This window comes from Hyaena hyaena, unplaced genomic scaffold (assembly GCF_003009895.1).
Source record: "Hyaena hyaena isolate Hyena2069 unplaced genomic scaffold, ASM300989v1 scaffold_470, whole genome shotgun sequence".
In the NCBI taxonomy this organism is placed as follows: domain Eukaryota; kingdom Metazoa; phylum Chordata; class Mammalia; order Carnivora; family Hyaenidae; genus Hyaena; species Hyaena hyaena.
Window position 1 is genome coordinate 52,707 of NW_024081101.1, and position 20,710 is coordinate 73,416.

Genomic DNA, 20,710 nt, shown 5'->3' on the forward strand with positions numbered 1-20,710 from the left:
TAATTTTTGATGCCTGGCTATGATTGTGGGGGACCAACTGGGTAGAGGAGGTTTTTGTGAGGAAGTTCTTTGCTGTGGAACCTCTTGCGTAGGGATACAAGAATGATATAAGTCTTGTGGAATGGAAAACATGAGTGTGCAAAAGATGCACTTTGATATTTTAGCATCTTGCACAAACTTTTTTTTGCTTGTTTTATCCAGATATGTAATAAATATTTCTTTGTTGCTTACTATGGGCCAGGCAAAAGAAGCTCTCAGTTTTTCTTCATGAAGTATACAACAGATCCAGACTTAATATTGTAAAATTTACCCTTTCATTGGCCCTCTGCCAAAAAACAGGATTCTTTCTAGTGGGCTGGGATTTTGAGAGACACCTGGCTTTTCAGAAGTCTGGACTGTGGATTTTCTCAAGAATTGTAGATTCTTGCCAATTCTGCTCCAATTTATGGGAAAAAAACCTTCAGGCTCTTCGTGCAGACAAATTAGCTAGGGATTCTTTAAATTGTATTCATTAAAATTTCTAAGAAAAGGGAAAGAAGACAATGTCAGATGGTTAATTAAAAATACAGTATGGTTTATGATCATCTTATAGTAAAAATACATTAATTTATTGTTTCTAAGTATTTGTCATTGAGATCCACACATGTAAAATGTTTTGACTTTCATCGTTATTTTCTTTTTCCTAAGTAATGAAATATTGTAGCCATTCTTCAATTAGGCCTCATTTCTTTCAGTTATTTTAGTAGTATTTGAATGAAAGAAAACTATTTGTCAAATTTTGAGGCCAATAAAGCAACCACAAATTCTTCAAGTTTCTTCTTGGGGGAAAGCATTAACTTCCGACTTTGAATGCTGTTACCTTGCACTAAATAGAACAATAATGAGTTAAGTGTCTTTCTCATGGACAGTGGCTGGAGGGTGGGAGTCCTGTGAGAGATGTGCTAAAAACAAATCCTACTCCCGGGGCTCTTCAGAAATTAATGTGGAGACCTAAGAGAGGCCACTGATCTGCATTATTTAACAGCCTCACCTGACTTCATACAGACTATCCTTGACCAAAAAGTTCTACTTTCTGGAGTCTCACATTCAGCTTGCCAGTAAATTAATGCAACTACTTCCTTTTAGTTTTTCTTTGTCACCTATAGAGTGGTTATAATTTGCTCAAATATCCAATAATAAGAACACTCAGTTTGACTGAATTGCTTTTGGTGGGCTGGGGAGCATTTTTTAGTGAATTACAGTTGACACACAATGTTACATTACTTTCAGGCATACAGCATAGTGATTTGACACGTCTATATATGTATTATGCTGTGCTTACCACAAGCATAGCTACCATCTGTCACCACACAGTGCTATTACAATACCAGTGACTCTATTGCCAATTTTGTACCTCTTATTGCCAGAACTTACTTAATTCATAACTCAAAGTATATATCACTCTTGTCCTTTCACCTATTTTCATTAGCTGTTTCCTCCTAACTCTTATGCAACTTATGAGCTACTCTGAAGCTCCATTATTATGGTCATGAATGCAATGGACCCTCTTATCTTAGAATTTTGGCTGTAGTCTTGAAGTGAAAACAGTGAGTCCTAAATTCCTCTCTAAGAGATGGAAATAACAAGTTTTATCTCAGAAAACTTTACATAAAAGGTAGGAAAGCTGGCTCTTCCTTCAGTATTCCACCAAGCTCACTTACTCTAAAATTCCATGAAGATCTTAAAGAGAATCATAGGCTGAATCCATGACCCAGGGAGAAAGTATGATGACATCTTCTGTCAACTCCTCAATGAGGAATAAAAAGTGGCACTTCAACCTCTCTGTCCTAGGCAAGTGAAGGAAGCTCCAGATCTACCACCCATAGAGTCTGGGAGTCCAAAGTAAATCGGGATGGCATCTAATTACCAACTTGGACTCTACTCATGCAGCTGAATGCTTTATTTGCTTACTATGCCTACACGGCTACAAAGGAAAAGAAATTGGAAATGATGGTATACTGAGGAGCAGAGGCAGCCTGTGTCTCCTAAAGCCTGGTGGGGCAAAAATGTTTCCATAGATCAGTACAGATGGAAAAAGGCAGCCATATTTGAGTTGTCTAAGAGAAACAATGCTTCAGGATCAAGAGTACTCCACAATGAAGACACTTAAAGGTATTTTCACTAAATATGTTTTTCTTGTCAAAGAATTGGGAAGACACAAGACCTCTTAAAAAGCCTACACTTGCATCCCCCAAAAAGTCAATGTTTGTATCCTTGATTGTCCTTGATATATAAAATACATGAATCTCTCTCTCAGAAATAAATAAAACACTAAAACAAAAAAAATTTTTTTTTTAAAAGAGGCACCTGGGTGGCTCAGTCGGTTAAGCCTCTGACTTCTGCTCAGGTCATGATCTCACGGTTCATGGGTTCGAGCCCTGTGCCGGGCTCTGTGCTGACTACCAGCTTGGAGCCTGGAGCCTGTTCCAGATTCTGTATCCCTCTCTCTGATCCTCCCCTGCTCACGATGTCTCTCTCTCTCTCTCTTTCTCAGAAATAAAACATTAAAAACATTTTATAAATACATGAGTGCCACAAAAATGCTAGTTAAGGGGACACTTTGCTTCCTTCCTACTTTTCAGGCCAATGGAGAATAAGGGGACCCAGATGGGGAAAGGAAAAGTGATGGTGATGGAAACTGATCACTCTCCCCTTTTACTGTACGTCACTTAGGCCAGGGTTTAAGCTTGAAATGGAACAATAGAACGGTAAACTGAATGAGATTGAAAATTTAAGCTGAACTAAACTGGCTTTAAATTTTTAATTTCACAGAGACTGGAAAGCAATGGGATTTATTTAAGATGCCAGTAAGAAAGATAAAACAGTCATCAGCCTGAAGCAAAATATTTCATGTTTCTGTCCTATCTGGTTCAAACTATACAGCAAACTGCTGTGATAGTCAATGAACTCAGCACTTCATAAACTGAAGTAGAGCCAAAGGAAAAAGATGGATATGAGGAACAACTAGAGTGTGGTCTGGGGAAAGGTAGGAAATGGTTTATGGAAGGCGTGAATGGATAGATCAAAGGGCCTAGGAACTGTCTTTGAAACACTGAGAATTATGGTAGCATGGCATGATTAGAGAAGGCTTATAAAGCTACAATGATGCCCTGTTTTATACAATGGCCAGAAAATTGCATGTTTTATATCCACCAATGTCCCAAGTGTGGACTATTGCTGCTATCAAATGCAACGCTTCGCCTACTGATGGATAATTTCAGTGAATAGCCAACTAAAGTTTCTGAAGGATAATTTGAAGGTCTTTAAGGAGGCATGGCATGGCATGGCAGCAAAATGTCAGGAAATATTTAAGGACCACTAGGCATGTTCTATTTGCCTCACAAACACGTTATCTAAACCTTTAGTTGTTTAGAAACAGCAGGAGGGCATCCTTTAAAAAGCTAAAATTTGAGGAATACCCTGGGCCTCACTGTAGACTCAGACCTCTTTAGGGTTGATGAGAAATATACATTTCATTTTTCATGATTTTGTAGGGTGGAAGGAAAATAACAGATCCTCCAGAGTTGCATACAACATTTCTAGATGGTTTGGTGTGCTTTCAGCAGGCTAAGGAAATGTTTTTCAAGAAGAATCCAGCTAGTGCTTTCCAAAGGGAATTAAAGGGAGATTAAAAGAAAAGCAGAGGGGAAAGAAGATAATGTATAGCAGAACAGGCAATTTTCAACTACTCACTGTCTCAGCAACCATCAAAAGCTTCTCTTCGTTGCCTTTTTTGTTCGTTTGTTTTCAAATTAGTCTGTCCTACTTTTTCCTAAATAAAGGAGGTTCCACACAGTGTCCCTTGGACAAGGAAGATCAAATAAGAAAAAAACTATGTTGCTTTAAGCCACTTTAGATTTAACTCTTATGAGGAGTTCTGGCACAATTAGTTTTTGTGGCATGCTTGTGAGCATATGTGATAGGGATTTAGGCTATGAATAATTAGGCAGATGTGCACAAGTGTTTGTATACATATTCTTTAAATATAAAAGAATGTTACATTATTTACACGTATCTTCTAGATTTATTTTTTTAATGTCACTGGGTTTAAAACCACAGGCAGAGAAATCCCCAAACCATGTGCGATGAGCTCTCTATAATTTCCTTTACAGGAAAAGATTATAAATGTTAAAACCACTGGGGTCATGGTTAGTTGGAACTTCATCTGTCTCAGGTCTCTATAGGTCACTGGAGTTCTTCTGTGACCTCTGAAGGAAGCACACTTGAAAGCAATGTTTGGGAATCACTTTATCAATGGAACTTGACATCAGATAGCCATCACTTTCAAGTAAAGCATTGATAGAATGGTCAATGAGCTGTACAGTAATATATCTAAGACATTTCTGGAATTTTGCTACATCCATTCATCTTCATGGGTGGACAAATGAAACTGGTCTTCCATGCTGACAGGGGCAAACCAATGCATTATTTCAGCTCCAAAAAGAAAGTGCTGGGACTATAACACAGTAAATCTAGAAGGAATCTACAGAGTTCATATCATTCTGGCCTTTTCAAGGAAACTTCAGAGACCCTCCTGGTTAGCAAAGTTTCTCTGGTGCAAAGGGTACTCTCCAAATGCACATACGCTCATAATATCAAAGTCTAAAGTTTAGGCAATCAATAATTTATTGATATTGTAACCAAATAAAATATCACAGAATATTCCTCTTGATACAGAATGGTGTGACAGAATCAGAGTCTAGGGATAAACTGAGTCAGGATTGAGAATACATGTCTAACTAACTCACAGAATCCACCTAAGAGAAAAAATCCAAATCTTGAGGTAAAATCAAGTTGTAGAATGAAGCAGTAAGTAGAGAGGAGAACTACAAGTGGGAATGTAGCCACTGAGAAACTCAGACGATTTCTGGCAATTGCTTCTATTATCCCATAAAGCCAAAGATGCAGTGACATTTCCATAACTCAGGTGTAGGTACAGAAAAGCAAGGCATCACCATTTATAAAACCATTGTTGGTGGTTTTATAACTGAGGTATGCAGGTAATCATCCAAGTAGAGAAGGCTTCAAGTGGGGGAGAACCTAGTAAGACCAACTGTAGACAGACTGGTAGCAGTGTCAACTTGTCTCTGAATGACACACTCCTTGGTGTTCCTTACATGAGGGCAGTGATTTCTAGCCAACACAGCAATGCAACAGAGATCTCGGAAGGAAAGGCCTTATGGCGTTAGTCAATCTCTCCACTCAGGAATTCAGATCCTCAGGAGAACAAGGGGGCACAGTGTCTCTGGCCTCCTCAACTTTAGATAATGTGTGAGAAGCTTATCTGTCACACAACCTTTAGTAGAGCAGGTAAGGATGGACACAAGGGGTACCGATAAAACCGATTTCAGTCTTCAGTCAGGTAGTCTCCAAATGTGGCCCCAAGAATCTGAAATGGTTCTTTTCTTAAGTACATTAGAGATCAACACTGGATTCTTTTTACTTTGATAGAGGCCAATAATGGTCTGAGGCTAGTATTGAGGTTTCCTTGAAATAAAATTCTCTGGACTCTGTCAGCATGTACAGTGAATCATCAGTGGAGTGAAATTATACTCACACTGCCAACTAGAAGTAGTAGCTGAGAAACTGGAAAACTACTACTCTTCTCTCCTGGGATGTCTGGGATGATCCTTTTTCATTCTTTCCATATGTATGAAGACTAACAATATTTATTAACCACAAATACTCCAGATGATCACCCCGGTTCTCAAGAAGCTGAAGTGCATAAAACAGAGTGTGTTTATGGCTTCCGGTCACCCTACTTATCCAAACTACACTGAGTAAATCCTCACATCTAGTTCAGTAGCTGCACCAAGCACTATTTTATCCTAAGGTTATTAGAAGCCTTTCAAACCTTCTGTTCTCCAGGTAGATATGATAGACAAGACTACAGATTTGTAGCAAGCAATTCCTGCCAGGGTCTTTGGCTCCAATATGATTCATTTGGCTGGGATGTGCACCTTGAACAACAGGAGCAAGATTCAGGGAACAGCTGCTTTTCCTTTTGCTTGCCAAATACACTGAACAATTCCTTAGCAGTACACTGGGAGCGCAGAAAGAAGACTCATGTGTGTTGATGTAAGCCCAGGGAATAGATCAACACTGGCAAAGTGGTCCATTACATTTGATTCCTTTTTATAAACCAGGGTCATCTGTCACTGAATGCTCTTGTGAGGTACTAAACTGGCTGAGAGAGACATACACTGTTTCCCAACCTCCTCTCACCACTATCTCTTCTCCCCAGTGGCACCTAACCATCAGTTGGACATGAAACCCATTGTGCTGAAGTTGTTTGGACTGAGAGAGGAGCAAGCAGGCCTCTGGGGGTGGACCCTCGCTTGTAGCATTATTGCCCTTGCCAAACGTCAGTTACAGCTGAAGATTACATTGCGGACAGTATCTACTGCAATCATGCAGGACTGCTTAGTGTCTTCCAATCTGGTCCCACAGGGTATGTCTGTTCCATCTAGACTTTGGTCTGGGACAGAGAGAGGTAGTGTACTGGGAAACACAGCAATGTACTCCGTGCCATCGGCATCCTAGAAAGTGCTCATTCTATTCCAGCAGGGAAATGTAGCCTTGAAGGAGAACTACATTTTTCCCCTTCTCAGTTTAATTGTTTGGGAAGTGAAAATGAGTTTCGTCTCTGGAATAAAGTGATCAGTCAGTTCCAATGAGCAGTGGATGGACATGAAAAAGTTAATGGTCCACACCAGGAATGACTCTGAGATACTGGGCACCTTAGGAAAGGGAACTTCCTTAAACAATTCATGTTCAGGTGAAGGTCAAGGTCAGAGTTCTCAAACCTAAATAAACAGCAGATTGTAGGGGAAAATTTCAAATTGCCATTTGATTGCCATTCTCAATCGAATTCTACTAAGTTAGAAATTCAAAGGAGTTGGGAAGGAGTATGTGAAGGCTAAAGTTCCTACGCTCTTCCATCTGTGTGATTTTGAGGACTTGACAAATTTGAAATGAATTATCAAGAGTGAAATTTGAAAGATGCCATAATTAAGAATTACATAATGACAGACAAATGCAATTAATTCAGCTCACAACAAAAAAGAAGGAAAAGCAGAGTACTATTAAATTAGCCATTTCTTGAGGCAGATTAGAAAACAACATGAAACTTGGTAAGGGAGAGGCAGTAAAGTCATTCTCCACTTTTACCAGATACTTTTAATGAGAGCTCTCTAATGAATATTTACATTCTATGACTTAAGAAACAGCTTGATGAACTTGTAAATGTTTTTGTTCTTCATTCTATACATGAATTGCCCTGAGAAACTAGAACACATTGCAAAACAAACAAACAAACAAAAAAACCCAAACAACAAAACAAAACAAAAAAACAAACCCTTTTTCAATGTTCCCCCTCTCATCCTTCTTTAAAAACAAAACATAACAAAATTACAAGTTATTTCAGCCAGATTTACCTGAATATTAAAGAAGAGTTTAGATTATTCAACCTTTCATGGCTTGAAAAGAAAATCAGTTTAAAAAGAGCCTAGAGTGTTAAAAGGAAGATGGATGAAACAGATGGACATATACCTTGAGAATAGCATTTTATGTTATATGAATTATATATTAGTTGCAAATACAACAGATCATAAGTAAAAGCTATGTACAAGTTTCATTAAGACAAAGAGAAAACCTCCAGGAATTATTATGAGAATGTACACGGATAATGAAACTAAAAGAGAAGTATCTATTCAAAAATTAATTCCTAAAATGTGAATTCACCAATCCGTAGTACTGATTTAATTTTGCAATTGATTAAGTTTTAAGCCTTAACACTAGATGTTTTTCATTTATACATTATCTCCTTCTTTTGTTATTAAAATTTTAAAGGAAGGAGTTCAACCACCAAATTATAAGATATATAAAGATGAGACACCCTTAAATGTGTATGTTCATACTCATTCATTTTAATGCTCTCCCAAAGAAAGAACAATTTACCTAGAGTACATATTTAAATATTAAGTAGTAAAATAGAATGCATGAAATATGTATATATATGCAGAAATATTAATATATATACATATATAAATATAGATACAAACATATATATGTGTATATGTATTTTTTTTTGAACAATAATCTTTATTATTGTATTTTCCAGGGTACATATAATCCTGAGCTACTGCATTTAGACATTTATCAATTACTCTTTTAAGTTTACATGTATTTTGCTCCAAATTCTCTGATGAGTACATTTTTATACTAGTCAGGAACATAAATAATTTAAACTATTATTCTTATCTCTGGAATAGCCAATTAATTTACTCATATCATTTCATCATCTTACTTCTACTACATTAAAGGCTTTAGAACATTACTTCTCAATTAAGCAATTTCTTTTTCAAAACTGCAAAGATAGGCAGTGCGAGAGCTGATTCCTTAAATCCTAGTGAATTCTTAGAAAACTATGTTGCTTTTTGTCTTTGATCTACGTTCTTGAATAAATTGGGTAACTATCTGACCAGCTGTATTTGAAAAGAATGAAAAGAGTAACTACCTCTAATCTCAACATTTTAGCTACTGTAAAATGTCATAGGCTCTCTTCTCATATAAGCAGTCCATAATTAGCCCAATAGGAAAACTTTACCATGATTTAATGAAAAAGAGGGCAACCCAGTGTAAATATATCATTGTTTAAATGGTTAATTTTATAAAATATGTCATGTGAAATACTTCCTCCAAGATCTATAAAGGAATACACACAGCTGATAAACATTAAATTTCATAAATCTAGACCAGAACTTTTATAATTAGTAAACAAAAAAGCAGACAAAAATGAAAGACAAAACTCCTGTGATCTTTGAGGAAAAAAACATTTATCCAACATTATCTCCAACTGTGGACAAATAAATATTTTCATTCTTGTATTTTAAATTACTACCAAAATATTGTATCTTTCTACAAACAACAAAAAACAAGCATACAGTATCTAGAAATGGTTTTTATCTGACAAGAATGTCAAGTCTTTGAAGTTACACTCAAATGTTTTTCCTGAATAAGGTCACTATGATCTTAGGTTAAAGTTACAGTAAGCAGTTCAAGCAAAATGCAAATTGCTTAGATATTAAAGCAAGCAATTTTGATACTGTTTAATTAAAATGTGAGTATAAATGTGAAGCTATTGTAGAAACATTTATAAACACTCCTTGGGAATACTCACAGATGAGCAAGTAATGGAATAACTGACTTAAAAATAATGGAAGGGTGATGTTATAAGTAATGTTTGGTGACAAATCCAAAAATATCTTTTAAGAGATGTAAAAGAACATGAAGACACAGTTTTATTATTCAGAGCTTGAAAATCTAGCAGCAAACAAACTATTTGCATATAATGTAGTGCAATGGGCATATGTTCATAAAATACTCGCAAAGTCTTGAAACTTTATACATAAACTAGAATGGAATCCATTAGGATAAATGATTTAAAGATGTCCAGAGTAGTTTATCAAGAACAGCTAGATGCTCTCCCCTGCATCACTGAATCAGAAGCAAGCTTAGGCAAAATTATGTTCTGAATAACTCACTCTTATGGCTCCCCAGTAACAAGCTCGGATAAGACAGATCAAACCTAAGAGATAAGCAATTGCCCAAGAAACATAGGTTGCATGAAATCGCCTTGCAAAATCTTGGGTGCCAACAGTTAATCCAACTCCAATGAAAATACATATCATCCCAATGGTAATATATGCACAGCAGCGTCTTCGTGGAAGCGCACTACCCACTGAGGAAATTTTTTTGCAGTGTGGGCATTTTGCCAGAGTGTTGAACCTCAGTTCCATCCACAGGAACGAGTTTCCACAATGCCCACACACGACCCTTGTACCTTCTGGTTGGACTGGCAATGCAGGTTGAGCTGGTTGTTCTTCAGAAATAAGCATTACTGGGCCAAGGTTAATTATGCATCTACAGTTAGGACTCGGACATCCTATTCGCCGAGATGTGTCCTTACAAATGAGGAGACAATTACAAGGGCATCTAACATATTTCTTCCCTGTTGGGGGGTTTTTGATTGGCGTAGCTTCATTGCAAACCGTGCACTTAACCACATGCTGGTGAAGCTTGCCATCCAAGTTGATGAGAGACTGGCACACACGGCAGTTAATTACTGGAATACCAGTGGCATCAGGACTGGCAATGGCTGTATATGGAGGGGGGAGTTCCGCTCTGGGGCTGCTTTCCTGCAAGTACGGCGGGGCCGTGGGAGTGACATTTCCCGAATGGGATGCTGACAGCAGAGGCGAGCGTTCGTCCACCCCATCAGCAGCCATGACTGCAGCGGCGGCGGGGCCGGGGGGAGGCTAGGCCGGCGGCTGCGGCTCCCGCGGAGGTGGTGGCTACTGCCGCTGCCGCTGCTGCCGCTTGTGTATATGTATTTTCATGACCTTTGTGTCTGAATCAAAGTTAATATGTTATACCTGGTATACTTACAGACAAGAAAATTTTAACTACTGTCTTATAAAACATTTCATAAATGTCAGTGCAAATAGCCAAGAAAATACTATTTATTGATTGAGGGTAAATTATATTTAAAGATAATGATATAATTACTACCTACAAAATAAAATAAATATACCTCTATGATTCATAACGATTAAAGTAAGAATGAAACATATTTCCAACAGCCTTTGTTCTTGTGAAGGTTACATAATATTTCATTTCCTGTGTCTATAAAATACAGGGTAATTAAATTCAAAATACAAGATGTGCAATAAAACATTATTAAAATCAACAATCAAGGTAACTCACATAACTGGTAAAAGGTAAACAAAAATATTTTTCTTAGATAATAAAAGATACTGTAAAAAGAGAAAGAGAAAAAATATTTTCTAATTAAAAAACAAAAGGATAAACTGTCTTATCTATTTTTCTTACATTACTGAGGGCTGGGCTATTGAATTTATTATCTATGTGTAAATATTACACAGGTGGGTTTTTCCCCTCAAAATCTAATTATTCCTGTCCAATTATTCAGTTAAAGTTATTATGAGAAGAACTTGCATAGTCCACTACTCAGCTCAAAAATGAAGTCACCTTGAACACAGATGTTTGGCATAACAGTCTGCTTACATTGCAGTTTTTTAAAAAGATAATAGTTTTATCACAGAGCATTCAACCTAGGAAAGTCAGGACTCAAGATACCCAATATCTTTCTTCACCTATAAGGAAAGAAAGCACCAAACTCAAAACATGAAAAAATGTAATCCTAGAAGCTATATCCATCATCAACACACTAAGATTTAAATCTCTTCAATTCTACCTTTCCATTTTCTAAAGTATTTATCATTGTTTAATCATCCCTAGTGAAATCTTTTTAAACAATGCTGTTCTGTACAAATGCATCTAATTCTGTAACTGCTGACTAATTTTGAAAGCAACATAGGTATAAAATTAACCAAATATGTAAGCTGACAATCGGGGCTGGCCATCAGCATCATAGCGACCTGTGCGACTGTGCAGGACTCCATGCTTAGGTCCCCTGCTTGCTCTGATGATCTGCTGTCACTCCCTTGAAGTTTAATTTTAGAACAAGAATCCTGCATTCTGTTCTTGTACTAGACCCCACAAATTAAGCAGCTGGTCCTGATTACAAAAATTTAGGGGAAATGGCCAATAGCTATAAGGTTGAAATAAGAAGCCAAACTAAATTGGATAAGGTAGAGAAATTTAAGAAAAGCATAAACTTCAAATTAGAGGCACCAGGACACAGTGCCATACTAGTGGTGGGAGAATGAATATCAAATGAATGACTTCCAAATGTGAATTTAATTGGAAGATAAGATTCCCAACACCAATCTTTTAGTTGTCTCAGGATATGATCGGATTTATCCTGGAGATACTGCCTGTAGATCATGGAAATAAAAGTATGTTTCCTTTTGACTGTCCATGTGTCTGTATGTGTGTCATCGTAAATTAAATTATTACTTTGCAGAAAACTGTGGAAGAAATTTACATAACTGTTTACACTGCAAGCCATTCTGCTGGCTACTACTTTGTCTACAATATTGTTTGCTAACACTTCTTCTTATTTTAAATTGCTCTCTACAAGAGAAGAGTGTCTATTGCAAATCCTTTCCACTCTTACTTCTTAAGAAGTACCAGTTCACTATTCACATCCCCACTTCTTCAAACCACCAATACTCCAGGACCTAAAAGAGATTTAGTTCCTATGCAGATATGGAGTCTTTCCTGAGTAAACTTTCTCAGCCTTACTATTCTTAACTTCAAAAATACCTTCATATCAATTCAATTCACTCTCTTCCACTTTCAAAGTCCACCATTCCAGTTTTGCTCATATACCCTCTCCTGTAAAACTGGCTTTTACATGTTCAGTAAGTACCTTTATTGGATTTTTCCTCCTGTTACAAAACAGGTTTAAATTTTCAATGTCCTGTGGTGCTTGGGTGGCTCAGTGGATAAGCATCCAACTCTTGATCTCGGCTCAAGTCATGATCTCACTGTTCCCGGGTTCAAGCCCCACATTAGGCTCTGTGCTGATTGCAATGACATGGCAACTGCCTCGGACTCTGTTCTTCTCTCTGCCCCTGCCCTACTTGTGTACGTGCTCTCTCTCTCTCTCTCTCTCAAAATAAATAAGCTTAAAAGACATCTTTTAAAAAAATTTTAATGTTTTATTTATTTCTGAGAGAGAGAGAGAGAGAAACAGCATGAGCAGGGAAGGGTCAGAGAGAGAGGGAGACACAGTATCAGAAGGAGGCTCCAGGCTCTAAGCTAGCTGCCAGCACAGCCCAATGCAGGGCTCGAACCCACTAACCGTGAGATCATGACCTGAGCTGAAGTCGGAGGCTTAACCAACTGAGCCACCCAGGTGTCCCTTAAAAGGCATCTTCACTGTACTGAATGAAAGTCAATAAGATACCTTGTCTATCTTATTTATTACTCAAGTTATTGCCCCTTCTTATTTTTCCCTCACCAAACATTTTTTTTTCAAAGACATGCTAATCCTCTTTCATCCCCAGCTTTAATGAGATATAACTGGCACATAACACTCTGCAAATTTAAGATGTGCAAAATGTTAATTTGAGACATTTGTAAATTGCAAAATGAGCAGCACCACTCTATTAGTCACCACGTCTATCCCATCACATAGTTACCATTTCTTGTCACCCAACAGCCTAAAGAATAACTTACATTTACTGCCTCTACTTTAGCATTGACCATTTTCTCTTTTACCTCAATTTAACCTCACAGTTGCCCCTCCAGAAACTGAACAACACAACTGGAGTGAACAAGGGACTGAAGAGTAGTTGAACAAATAAATCAAGCTAGTAGAGACTACTTTTTAACGTATTAAGTGGGTGATGGGGATTGCGGAGGGCACTTGTGATGAACACCAGGTGTTTTATGTAAGTGATGAATCACTAAACTCTACACCTGAAACTAATATTACACTGTATGTTAACTGTGATTTAAATAAAAACTTGGAAGAAAAACCTGAAGCATTAAGTTTTGCATTTTATGGACAGTTTAAGAAAAAGAGACGTAAAAGGTATTTTAAGTATTTTATAGAACAAGAGGCTGATTCTCAGTTTGCTATTATTTTAGAGAAAATGCAGTAGTTTATGATTTTACTGTTTAAATATGGTCATTTTTATTTGTATACTTATTAAACTGGTATATCAAAACTCTTATTCCTAAGGGTAATCTGCTCTGGTATTTAATATTATACATACTTATCTCATTAGCTTAATATTCTTTGCTAAAAAATACATACTTACACTTCAGCAATAAACAGATTAAGAGACAGCATTGTTTTGTTTGTTTGTCTGTTTACCTTTGGCCTCTGTAATCATCAGGGGACTAGTTTTAATATCTCTTTAAGGTGACAACCTATTTATAGAGAGAGGGAAATGTACTTGATTTTTCTTTCCTTAAGGACCCACCAGTAACAAGAGTTCTAAAAGTGGCTTTCATGCAATTGAAGTTAAAAAAAAAATGGTTCACAATGAAAAGCCTGAGTGGCTTATGAACTGCTTATTGTGTGCCAGACCGTATGTAGATCTGCTGAGACTATCTTTCAGATCTGTTAGGAGAGATGTTGGCAAAGAACAAGAAGAGCCAAGATTACTTTCAATGTTTTGGCCTGAGACAATTAAAGAATGAGTTGGCAAGAATAAACAAGGTGAAAAATGTGTTGGGTAGGTTTCACAGGAACTCAAATCTAAATATGTGAAGTTTGATTGCCTAATACCTACCTAAGTAAAGATCTATAATACCAAGATGGATATATAGGTCTAGAGTTTAGGGCAGAGGGTTGTACTAGAGAGAATATTTTGAAAATCATTAACATGTAAAGTGTATTTAAAGCCATGACCTTGCATAAAATATCAAATTAGTGAATACAGAAAGAAAAGCAAGTATAAAGTTTAAAAATTATATTTGGTACAACTCACCTCCTCCCATGGATGTAGATCATTTACAGCTACATATAAAATAATTCTGTTTATCACAGACCTGGAAACTAGTTGAACAGCTACTTTACAGACCACAATAAAGGGATCACATCAACACGAGTGGGAGAAATAGAAATATCATCTCACCGAAGAACACCACTCAAAGTACAGTGACTCCCAATAGGGATGGATCTCATGATTCTGGGGTTTCTCCTGAGACATGAGGGGTTCAAGCTCCACATCAGGCACCTCAACCCTTGGACCTATAACAGAGAGATTAGCCCCCAAAATATCTAGCTTTGAAAAACAATGAGGCTTATATCCAGAATACCCATATACAGAAAATCAACATACCAAATCTATGGGATGCAGCAAAAGAAATTCTAAGATGGAAGTTCACAGTGATGCAAGCACACCTCAAGAAACAACAAATAATAAACAATCTAACCTCATCTCTCAAAAAACTAGAAAAAGAACAAAGAAACCCCAAAGTTATAATAAAGAAGGAAATACTAAAGATGAGACTGAAAACAAATGAAACAGGTAAAAAGACAAGAAAAAAAAAATCAATAAATCCAAAATCCGATTCTTTGCGAAAACAAAATTGACAAACATTTAGCTAGACACACCAAGAAAAAGAGAAAGGGTTCAAATAAGTAAAATCAGAAACGAAAGGGGAGAAACTACAACTGACATCATAGAAATACAAAGGATCCTAAGAAACTACTATGAACAATTATATGTCAACAAATTGATCAACCTACAACAATGGATAAACTCCTAGAGACACATAATCTTCTAATACTGAATCAAAACAAATAGAAAATCTGAAGAGACTAACAGAAAACTCAGTAATCAAAAACCTCCTAACATAAAAGTATAGTCCAACTCTATCAAAAAAAACAAGAGAAGGGAGTGTTTCCAAAAACATTTTACAAGGCCAGTTTTACCCTGATACTAAACCCGGTAAGAATACCACAAAAGAAAAGAAAAGAAAATTACACAACAATATCCCTGATGAACAAAAATGCAAAAATCTTTAAAAAAAATATTAGGAAACTAATTCAGCAAAACATTAAAAGGATCATACACCAAGAAGCCTGGGTGACTCAGTCTGGTTAAGTGTCTGACTCTTGATTTCGGCTCAGGTCATGAGACTGAGCCCCTTTTTGTGCCTCTTTGTGCTCTGGGCTGATAGCACAGAACCTGCTTGGGATTCTCTCTCTTCCTCTCTCTGTCTCTCCTCCACTTGTGCCAGTGTGCTCTCACACTCTCTCAGTCTCTCTCTCTCTCTCAAAATCAATATAAATTTTAAAAAAAGGATCACAGTGTGTATGATCAACTGGAATATATTCCAGGGGTGTAAGTGTGGATCAATATTCATAAATCAATCAATGTGATAGAACACATGAACAAAATGAAAGATAACAATGATACAATTATCTCAATAGATACAAAAATGTTTGGCAAAATTCAACTTTCATTCCTAATAATAACTCTCAACCAAGTTGGTATATAGAGAACATACCTCAACATAATAAAGGCCATATATAATAAGCCCATAGCTAACATCATATGCAATGGTAAAAAGCTGAAAGCTTTTCCTCTAATATCAGGAAGAGACAAGGATTCTCTTTCTTGCCACTTTTATTCAACACAGTATTTGAAATGTTAGCCAGATCCAAGTAATTGAGCAAGAGAAGGAAATAAAAATCATCCAAGTTAACAAAGAATTAAAAATCACTATTTGCAGATTACATGGTACTAGATACAGAAAACCTAAAAACTCTACCAAAAAATGTCAGACAAAAAAATGAACTCAGCAAAGTTGCATGATATAAAATCAATGCATAAAATTTGATGCAATTCTGTACACTAATAACAAACTTTCAAAAAGAGAATAAAACAATCCCCTTTAAAATTGCATCAAAAAAAGGCAAAATACTTAGGAATACATTTATTTTTTTTATTTTATTTTTTTTACAAATAGTTTATTGCCAAATTAGTTTCCACATAACACTCAGTGCTCATCCCCAAAGTGCCCTCCTCCATGCCCACCCCCCCTCCCCCCCACATCCATCAGTCCTCAGTTTTAGTCAGCATTCAAGAGTCTCTCATGGTTTGCCTCTCTCCCTTTCCCCCACCATTTCCCCCCTTCTTCTCCCCCTTGGTCCTCCGTCAAGTTCCTCCTAATCCTCCTATACGTGCAAACATATGATATTTGTCCTTCTCTGCCTGACTTATTTCGCTCAGCATAACACCCTCAAGGTCCATCCATGTTGCTACACATGGCCAGATTTCATTCTTTCTCATTGCCATGTAGTATTCCATGGTATAGATAAACCACATCTTCTTGATCCATTCATCTGTTGATGGACACTTAGGCTCTTTCCATGTTTTAGCTATTGTGGAGGAATACATTTAACCAAGGAGACAAAAAAACCTGTATTCTGAAATATCTCAAGACACTGATAAAAGAAATTGAAGAAGCCAAAATAAATAAAAAGACCCATGCTCATGGGTTGGAAAATTAATATTGTTAAAATTTCCATATTACCCAAAGTAATCTACAGACTCGGCACAATCCCTATCTAAATTCCAATTGCATTTTTCACAGAACCAGAACAAACAATTCTAAAATTTGTATGGAACCAGAGGAGACCCCAAACAGCCAAAGCCCTATAGAAAAAGAACAAAGCTGGAGGCTTCAAACTATCTGATTTCAAACTATATTACAAAACGATAGTAATCAATACAGTATGGTTTAGGGATAGAAGTAGACACATATGTCATTGGAGCAGACTAAAGAGCCCAGTAATAAAGTCACACATATAGGGTCAATTAACTTACCACAAAGGAGGCAAGAATAAACAGTTGTGGAAAAGACACTCTTCAACAAATGGTATTGTGAAAACTGTACAGCCACAAGGAGAAAAAAGAAAGAAACTGTACTCTATCTAACACCATACACAAAAATTAAATTAAAATGAATTAAAGATGTGATTACAAGACATGAAGCCATAAAACTCCTAGGAGAAAACAAATGGTAAGCTCCTTGACATCAATCTTGGGGATGATTTTTTGGATTTGACTCAAAAAGCAAAGGGACCAAAAGCTAAAATAAACAAGCGGGACTACATCAAACTAAATGGCTTCTGCCCAGAATAACAAACCAACAATGAAATGACAACATACTAAATGAAGGAAAATATATGCAAATCATATATCTGATAAGAGGTTAATATGAAAAATATATACAGAACTCATGCAAAATAGTGAAAAAGAGAAAAACAAAACACAAAAAACGATGTGAGCAAAAAAGGGGCAACGAATCAGTATAGACATTTTCCCAAATGTCAGGCCCTGGACAGTCAATGAGCCTTCTTTAATATAGCAATACTCGCAGGGGCAGAGTGTATAAACAAACTTTTAAAACTGACAGGAGACATATAGCACATATAGCTAGCCAAAATTATGAAATGGAAGAACTCTTCTCTAAAGAAATTCCAGCAACAAGTGACAGCTAAAGAATGGCACAAAACAGATAAAAACAACATAACTGAACAAGAATTTAGAACAATAGTCATAAAATTAATCGCTGGGCTTGAAAAAGGCATGGAAGACATCAGAAAAGCTATGGACTTTAAAAACAGTTGTGATAAATCAAAAAATGCTATACATGAGATGCATAATAAAACGGAGGCAGCCACTGCATGGATTCAAGAGGCAGAGAGGAAAATAGGTGAATCAGAAGACACAATTATAAAAAAAAAAAAAAAAAATAGGAAGCTGAGAAAAAGAGATAAACTGATCCAGGAGCACAAAAGGAGAGTTTCAGAGCTGAGTGATACAATCAAAGGGAACACTATCCATATCACAGGAATTCCAGAAGAGGAAGAGAGAGAGAAAGGTGCTGAAGGGGTAATCGAACAAATTATAGCTGAGAACTTCCCCAATCTGGGGAAGGAAACAGACACTGAAATCCAAGAGGCACAGAGAACTCCCCTCAGACATAACTTGAATCGATCTTCTGCACGACATATCATAGTGAAACTGGCAAAATATAAGGACAAAGAGAGAATTCTGAAAGCAGCTAGGGATAAAAGGGCCATAACATAGAAAGGAAAACCTATCAGAGTGGTTGCAGACCAATCTACTGAAACTTAGCAGGCCAGAAAGGAATGGCAGGAAATCTTCAATGTGATGAACAGAAAAACTATGCAGCCAAGAATCCTCTATCCAGCAAGCGTGTCATTTGGAATAGAAGGAGAGATAAAAGTCTTCCCAAATAAATAAAAATTGAAAGAATTTGTCACCACTAAATCAGCCCTACAAGAAATACTAAAGGGGACTCTATGAGAGAAATGTTGCACAGAACACAAGGTACCAGAGACACTACTATAAGCAGGACTCCTACAAAGAAGACAATGACTCTAAATCCATACTTTTCAATAATAACACTGAATGTAAATGGACTAAATGCTCCAATCAAGAGAAATAGGGTATCAAAATGGGTTAAAAAAAAAAATCCATCTATAGGTTGTCTACAAGAAACTCATTTTAGACCTGAGGACACCTTGAGATTGACAGTAAGGGGATGGAGAAATATACATCATGCTACTGGAAGTCAAAAGAAAGCTGGAGTAGCTATACTTATAGCAGACAAATTGGACTTTAAAGTAAAGGCAGTAAGAAGGGATGAAGAAGGGCATTATATAATAATTACAGGGTCTATTCATCGGGAAGAGCTATCAATTATAAATGTCTATGCACCAAATACAGAAGCACCCAAATACATAAAACAATTAATCACAAACAGAAACAATCTTATGGATAAGAATGTACTAATAGCAGGGGACTTTAATACTCCACTTACAGCAATGGATAGATCAACTAGACAGAAAATCACTAAATAAAAAATGGACTTGAATGACACACTGGACCAGATGGATTTGACAGATATATTTAGAACTCTACATCCTGAGGCCATGGAAATCACTTTCTTCTCAAGTGTGCATGGCACGTTCTTCAAGGTAGATCACATACTGGGTCATAAACCAGCCCTCAATAAATATAAAAAAGAATTGAGATCATAGAATTCACACTTTCAGATCAGAATGCTATGAAACTTGAAATCAACCACCAGAAAAATGTCTGAAAAATCTCCAGAAACATGGAGGTTAAAGAACACTCTTGTAAAGAACGATTGGGCCAACTAGGCAATTAGAGAAGAAATTTAAAAAATATATGGAAACCAATGAATATGAAAATAGAACAATCCAAACTTTATGGGATGTGGCAAAGGCAGTCCTAAGAGGAAAGTACATTGCACTCCAGGCCTATTTCAAGAACCTAGAAAAAGCACAAATACAAAATCTAACAGTTCCCCTAAAGGAACTAGAAACAGAGCAACAAGAGTGCCCCAAACCCAGTAGAAGAAGAGGAATAATAAAAATCAGAGCAGAAATAAACAATATAGAATAAAAAAAAAAAAAAACCCAGTTGAACAGATCAATGAAACCAAGAGCTGGTTTTTTGAAAAAATAAACAAAATTGATAAACCTATATCCAGGCTTCTCAAAAAGAAAAGAGAGAGCACCCAAATAGATAAAATCATGAATGAAAATGGACTTATTACAACCAACTCCTCAGAAATACAAGCAACTATCAGGGAATACTATGAAAAATTATATGCCAACAAACTGGACAACCTAGAAGAAATGGACAAATTCCTAAACACACATGACTACCAAAATTCACACAAGAAGAGATAGAAAATCTGAAAAGACCCATAACTAGTGAAGAAATAGAATCAGGTATCAAAAATCTCCCAACAAATAAGAGCCCTCGGCCTGAAGGCTTCCCTGGGGAATTCTACCAGATTAAAATCAGAGTTAATACCCATTCTTTTCCAAAAAACATGAGTGGAGGGAAAATTTCCAGACAAATTCTAAAAAGCCAGCATTACTTGGATTCCCAAACCAGACAGAGGCCCAGCAAAAAAAGAGAACTACAGGCCAATATCCTTGATGAATATGGATGCAAAAGTCCTCAACAAGATGCTAGCAAATTGAATTCAACAGCAAATAAAAAGAATAATCCACTATAATTAAGTGGGATTCATTCCTGGGTTTCAGGGCTGGTTCAGTATTCACAAATCAATCAATGTGACACATCACATTAAGAAAAGAAAAAAAAAAAACATACGATCCTGTCAATAGATGCAGAAAAAGCATTTG

At 36.6% G+C, this 20,710-nt stretch overlaps 2 protein-coding genes across 2 annotated transcripts in view; both read right to left on the reverse strand.

Annotated features, from left to right (window-relative positions):
• LOC120246388 (dystrophin) overlaps positions 1-20,710 on the reverse strand; it is a gene marked incomplete at its 3' end in the record, with an annotated part of 432,795 nt that overhangs the window by 46,236 nt on the left and 365,849 nt on the right. The gene's annotated exons all lie outside the window — the stretch shown is intronic.
• On the reverse strand, positions 9,555-10,343 carry LOC120246391 (type 2 phosphatidylinositol 4,5-bisphosphate 4-phosphatase-like). The gene has a single exon (XM_039253868.1). The coding sequence runs from the start codon at positions 10,326-10,328 to the stop codon at positions 9,555-9,557; it is 774 nt and encodes a 257-aa protein (XP_039109799.1). The 5' UTR covers positions 10,329-10,343.

Excerpts from the sequence above, each read along its gene's own strand:
- LOC120246391 (XM_039253868.1), bottom strand. The coding sequence starts at position 10,328 with ATGGCTGCTGATGGGGTGGACGAACGCTCGCCTCTGCTGTCAGCATCC.